Below are 6,047 nucleotides of genomic sequence, written 5' to 3' on the forward strand. Positions count from 1 at the left end.
GAGAACATTCTGCTGCCTGCAACATCCTCCAGCATGACCGGTTTGGCAGTGGGTCAGTCATGGTGTGGGGTGGCATTTATTAGGGGGGCTGCACAGCCCGGGGGTAGCCTGACTGCCATTAGGTACCGAGATGAGATCCTCTGACCCCTTGTGAGACCATATACTGGTGCGGTTTGCCCTGGGTTCCTCCTAATGCAAGACAATGCTAGACCTCATGTGGCTGGAGTGTGTCAGTAGTTCCTGCAAAAGGAAGGCATTGATGCTATGGACTGGCCCACCCGTTCCCCAGACCTGAATCCAATTGAGCACATCTGGGACATCATGTCTCGCTCCATCCACCAACAGATGCACCACAGACTGTCCAGGAGTTGGCGGATGCTTTAGTCCAGGTCTGGGAGGAGATCCCTCAGGAGACCATCCGCCACCTCATCAGGAGCATGCGTTGTAGGGAGGTCATACAGGCACGTGGATGCCACACACACTACTGAGCCTCATTTTGACTTGTTTTAAGGACATTACATCAAAGTTGGACCAGCCTGTAGTGTGGTTTTCCACTTTAATTTTGAGAGAATCCAAATCCAGACCTCCATGGGTTGATAAATTTGATTTCCATGGATCATTTTTGTGTGATTTTGTTGTAAGCACATTAAACTATGTAAAGAAAAAAGTATTTAATAAAAATATTGAATTCATTCAGATCTAGGATGTGTTATTTTAGTGTTCCCTTTATATTTTTGAGCAGTGTATTTCGAAAATACTCATTTGCGATTTGGATCACTTCAAAGTGATCCAAATGTTCTGAGAAATGAAGACTATTCCATGCGAGGAATTGCCAAGAAACTGAAGATCTCGTACAACACTGTGTACTACTCCCTTCACAGAACAGAGCAAACTGGGTCTAACCAGAAAAGAAAGAGAAGTGGGAGGCCCCGGTGCGCAACTGAGCAAGAGGACAAGTACATTAGAGTATCTAGTTTGAGAAACAGACGCCTCACAAGTCCTTAAATTGCAGCTTCATTAAATAGTTTCTGCAAAACACCAGTCTCAACGTCAACAGTGAAGAGGGGACTCCGGGATGCTGCCTTTCTTTCAAAAACAAGGACATTTCAAAGCGACCCCAAACTTTTTGAACACTAGTGCATATCTAGCTATTTCCCTCATTACGAACGAGAGTCATTATAAATTAGAGTTGAGTGGTACAGAATAAAAATGTAATTTAGCTGACCAATACATGTCGTGATAACGGTTAATAATATTGGCTCCCGGCTGTCAGTCAGTCTGTGTGTCTGTCTGGGTGCAACATCTGATGGTGTGCAGGAGAAGGGATTTTTTGAAGACACTGGCAGGTCTATTGTTAGAAAGTTGTTTTGATGTTTCTACTTTGAGCTTCTGGATGAAAATTGGAATTGTGGGCGATTTTCATTCAGCAAGGGTTTGAGAATATTTTCTTGCTCATGGGACCATATTTTAGACTCCTCAGCATGACCAGTGCCAGCATGCTGGACACAGGATAATAATAAAACAAAAAAAAGGTCAGCTCTGTCTCAGCTACTTCTGGTAAGTGAAGGGAGCTCGTTAGCTCATTTAGATGGCTAGTATACAGATAGATTCACACATGCATTTGCTTGCGTGATTAACCTACAGCCAAATAAACGTTCATGCATCTACTTGCTAACTTTTTTGGAGTGGCTAACTGGCTAATTGTTTTCCTCTTAGATGTTGAGTTTACTATTGCAACCTTTCGATGGCATATGTATTTTACAATTCAACCTTATGGTGGCTGAGGGTCGACTTTTCCAGGCAAGTTTTGGCACTGCAAGAGATCAAGCGGATAACGCCACTAACGTTACCTTGCACCGCAGTAGGCAGCCTATATTGTTGAACTTGTCTATGTATATTTGGAATTAGAATTAGAATTACATTTGACTGCTGTAGCATTCATAGCTGACTCCACTTGTACATTTGAATGTTAATCAATTGCATCCCATGTAGAACATTTAAAAAAATAAATGTAATAAACTTGGTGTTACAAATGAGGATGTTTACTACTACAGGCTCTACCCACAGGTCAGGACCTTTATGGCACAGGGGGTAGTGCACACTTGTCTTGTTTTTCAGGGTTTCTGGTTCAAACCCTGCTCCCCCATAGCTACAGACAGTGAATTTGTAGGTATACTGTAATTGAGATTTTGTGTAAGTGTAGTAATGAGATGGGATTTGAAGGCAATTTATGGAAATCTAGTCAATTTTACGGTCACACAAAATGGAAAGTCCATCATACCGTGATGTCATTGTCCGTAAACGGACACTTCTACAGCCTCATCAATTTTCTTAAAATACATAAACAACCTGCTAATATGTATTCACACATATCATTAAGGGGTGCTTTTGGAGACGTTGTGGCACGTTTATTTACTTCCAGGTTACTCACAGAATCACTGGCGTTTTTGCGGAGCTGTTCCTCCTCTCCAACGTCCGCAGATTTGACTACCAGCTTCTCGAAGCATGCAGAGCCGAGAGAGGAGCTCTTCTGGTGGGACATGATTAAATGGGAGACGATGAGCTTCGGGCACTCGTGTCCCGTTAGCTCTGGCTTGCTTGCCGACACTCCAACCGCACCCAGCAGCTGTTGCATAGGTTGCCCGTTGTCGCTGTTCCCAGGGACCGCTGTACCGCCGAGTGACAGGTCGCCCGGGAAAGTCGACGGGGTAGAGGAGCAGAGATTGGGCTGTGAGGACGAAAAGACACGGTCCAACTGTTTCTTTTTCCTTTTAAACATCCATAACCCCGTCTCCTTTTTACTGTCGGGATTGCGACGTTCAGAGACCAATTTGGGACTCATAAACGGTTTGGTTTTTTCTTGAAAATTCTTCCACAACCTCCGTTGATAGGACATCGATTCCTGTCCCTTCGTGGCGTTATCGTCCTTGTTTTTCTCCTCCATAGTGCCGGTACAGCAGCCTGCCAGTCTGCGCGCACGGCGTCGTGAATGTCACCGTTGGCTGAAGATACTGCACTTCCACTATGATCAGTTTCCAGCGCCAATGAGCCGCACAAGACGCATGGGCTCGTGTAGATCTTCTGGATCTTCGTCATCCGCGAATGTGCGCGCCTGAAGTGTGAATTTCATGACAAACGTGTTGTGTTGCGGTCAAACGGTAAATGATGGAGCGGAAGCGTTGCGCTTGCCATATACATGTGAAGTTCACACAGGCTGCATGGGCACCCCTCTTGGAGTCAGAATCAGATGGAAACACATAGTTGAACATATGGCAACACACACTTTAGCAGACAGCGCTTAATAACTTATGCGTTGGTAGTTAGTAGTTGCAATATACATTTCCAATAGAGATAGAGTAGAGAACTGAACATAAGACTAACTGGACACATTAAAATATTAAATGCGCCTCCCCCTGGTCAACCCATGCCAGTGGGTTGAAGTTATCACATGTTCTGATTGCGTTTCATAATGCATTTTATGCCATTGACAAAGGCCAGTAGATTTTGTTTTCATTTTGCAAGAGAGGTGTGCGTGTGCATGCGTGCGTTTCATGAATATTAGCCGAATAAATTAGTCCTTTTGATGCCTTCCCCTCTGTTGTGAATGAAAGCACTTTCTCTCTGAGAGAAGGGAGCACACTCAGAGGATGACCATTTTGGGCGCCTCTAGATATCCTATTACATTTCTAGAGGGGCTATGTCGAAACCCTTGAAGTTCCAAAGTGGGCTGAAAATGGCAGACATATTAGTCAGGAAGAAATCCAAACCAGTCTCATTCGGAATGAATGGCAGTAGAGGCATAATCCAGACATCTTGCGGGAGCTGCGGGGGAGTGTTGTAAGCAAGTGGTTCAGACCTCTCCCAGACAGTCCTACATTATTGCTTGAGAAAGCTTTTTGCTAAAAAGCTATTTTTCTACATTGATGGCAATCCAATGGAAATCTATTACAGGGAGGTGATTTATTGTTACCCGGAAATGATTTGTTATTGATAGAAAAATGGCTGCATTGGGTCTTTAAGCATGTTTAAGGTCAAGTTTACCATAAATATCAGCTGGAACAAGCAGATGTTTAACAAGTGCATCCGCATTTAGTCTTTTGAAATCCCATGTACGTATAATTCCACTTCCACCCGAGCCTTGTTTTAGCAGTTGTGTGACCTCTCTCTCTCTCTCTCTCTCTCATGGCATGCAGCGTTCACACACACGCACCGAACTAAGGTAAAAAGAGACGCTGACAGTGTAATCCTGTGGGATTGTCTGATGTAAGGAGAGGAAGCAGGACTCAGGACTAGAAGTCTTCACGGGTCCAAAAAGTTGGATCTGCGGCTTTTCCACTTGACCCGATATGCATAAATAGATTTTTTTTAATGGAGACCCGTTCAGAATGGACCCGAGGACAGTCAGACCCAAAGGACAGTGGAAAACGGACCCATGCTGGTTTGGATCGGAGAGACCTGTTCAGATCCGAGAGAAAGAGAGAGAGAAAGAAACCTCCTACTGGGCGCTGCCAGCGCCATCAACAAACAAGCCATATTGATCCATGATCCATAATTACGTGTCATTAAAAACTGGGTATAACAAATTACCCCAAATGTGTTTCGATGTGCCTATTAAAAACGTTATAGTTTATTGTTTTATTGGTTTTTACTTTCCTAAAACAATAGTTGTCCATCTCATGGTTCAGCTGTCGGAGATTTGAGCGATAAATGCATAGACGTCCACTGTATGATATTCATATTCAAAAAAATAATATTAAAGGAGACAAGCTTAGGCCTAGCTGAGGCACACACAACCATTGCCATTACACCTAGATGATGGCATTAAAATGGGGATTGTGAGCATGAATATTGTATATGGTGCCGTCTGACAGGCCAAGGACCAGGATGTACATTTCTGTAGGTCATGATCCCTATAAGATGATCTGATAAACTGCTAAAGCACTCTACCTATCCACCCCTTTCACAATCCATTCATGAAACAACTCATGACACCTGAAAGTCAAACACACCCCAAGTACTTAATCCAAACTCCACGTCTAAATGAACAACTACAAGTCACATGTAAATGTTGTTTCTCAGACTATGGACAGTGCAGAGACTTGGAGACGATAGCAGCTCAGTCCCTGTGTTTCCCTCTGGAAAATGAACCACCATCTTTAAGGAAACAGGCGGAGGTGCATTCTTCATGGTCACAACTGCAACCAATCAGAGCTCACAAGCAATTCATTCAAACAGACAAATAAGGTCAGTTCCATATTACATGGCTACTGTAATTCACTGAATAGATGTACAGTACCTCCACCCTGGTAACATACATATATTTATAGGGGAAATGAGAAGGGGGGAAAAAATCACTCAGGAAGGTAGATATTTTTTCAACACAGTAATTTTGACTTGGAAAGGGGTAAATAAATTCAAGAGAATGTTGAGAAAAAAAAAAGTACAGCCCAATAAAAAAATCTCTTGGATTAAGAGAAGCTCTTAGACGTATTAATTTGGAGGATAGGCTAAATCAATCACAGCGCTAGTCGTCTTACTTTAATCAGCACGGGATCGATTGGAGGGCAAGAGAAAGAGACACGAGGTCAGCTTTTAAATCTGCACTGCGGAGTGTTGCATGTACTGGTGTTGAAACCATCTCCCACTAGACCATTCTGCCATGGCCCAGAGGAGTTTGACTGGGTTTAGGGACGGGTTCGTATGCTAATCTAATCCCTTTCTCCATGAGATAATTATATGGGCAGAAGAAAGTTATCTTCAAATAAGAATGTTCCAATTGAATCACTTAATGTAATCACTAGCATTTCAACCGGGGCAATTAAAAGTATTTATTCTGAGTAGATATTAACATTTGGTCTGGGAAAGGGACATTTTAAGCACAGGTTTGTAAATGTGTAATTGGCTTTTTACAGATGTTAATGAGGCTCTGCTAGAGCAGCACTTTTCAGTGAAGGAGATTGCCATAGTTGAGCGCCAACAGACATGGAAACTAATCAAACAGACGGAATACATATCCAAATTGAATTGCTGTGAAATAAACACTCCGG

At 43.1% G+C, this 6,047-nt stretch overlaps 1 protein-coding gene across 8 annotated transcripts in view; it reads right to left on the reverse strand.

Moving 5' to 3' along the window:
• LOC118358022 (multiple C2 and transmembrane domain-containing protein 1-like) overlaps positions 1 to 3,236 on the reverse strand; it is a 213,395-nt gene extending 210,159 nt beyond the window's left edge. For all 8 annotated transcript variants that reach the window (XM_052478509.1, XM_052478513.1, XM_052478508.1 and 5 more), the window contains exon 1: positions 2,432 to 3,236. In XM_052478509.1, coding sequence (XP_052334469.1) covers positions 2,432 to 2,944 — 513 coding nt within the window. In that variant the 5' untranslated portion in view covers positions 2,945 to 3,236. The remainder of the gene's footprint in view (positions 1 to 2,431) is intronic.
• Positions 3,237 to 6,047: the final 2,811 nt, after the last annotated feature.

This window comes from Oncorhynchus keta, chromosome 25 (assembly GCF_023373465.1).
Source record: "Oncorhynchus keta strain PuntledgeMale-10-30-2019 chromosome 25, Oket_V2, whole genome shotgun sequence".
In the NCBI taxonomy this organism is placed as follows: Eukaryota; Metazoa; Chordata; class Actinopteri; order Salmoniformes; family Salmonidae; genus Oncorhynchus; species Oncorhynchus keta.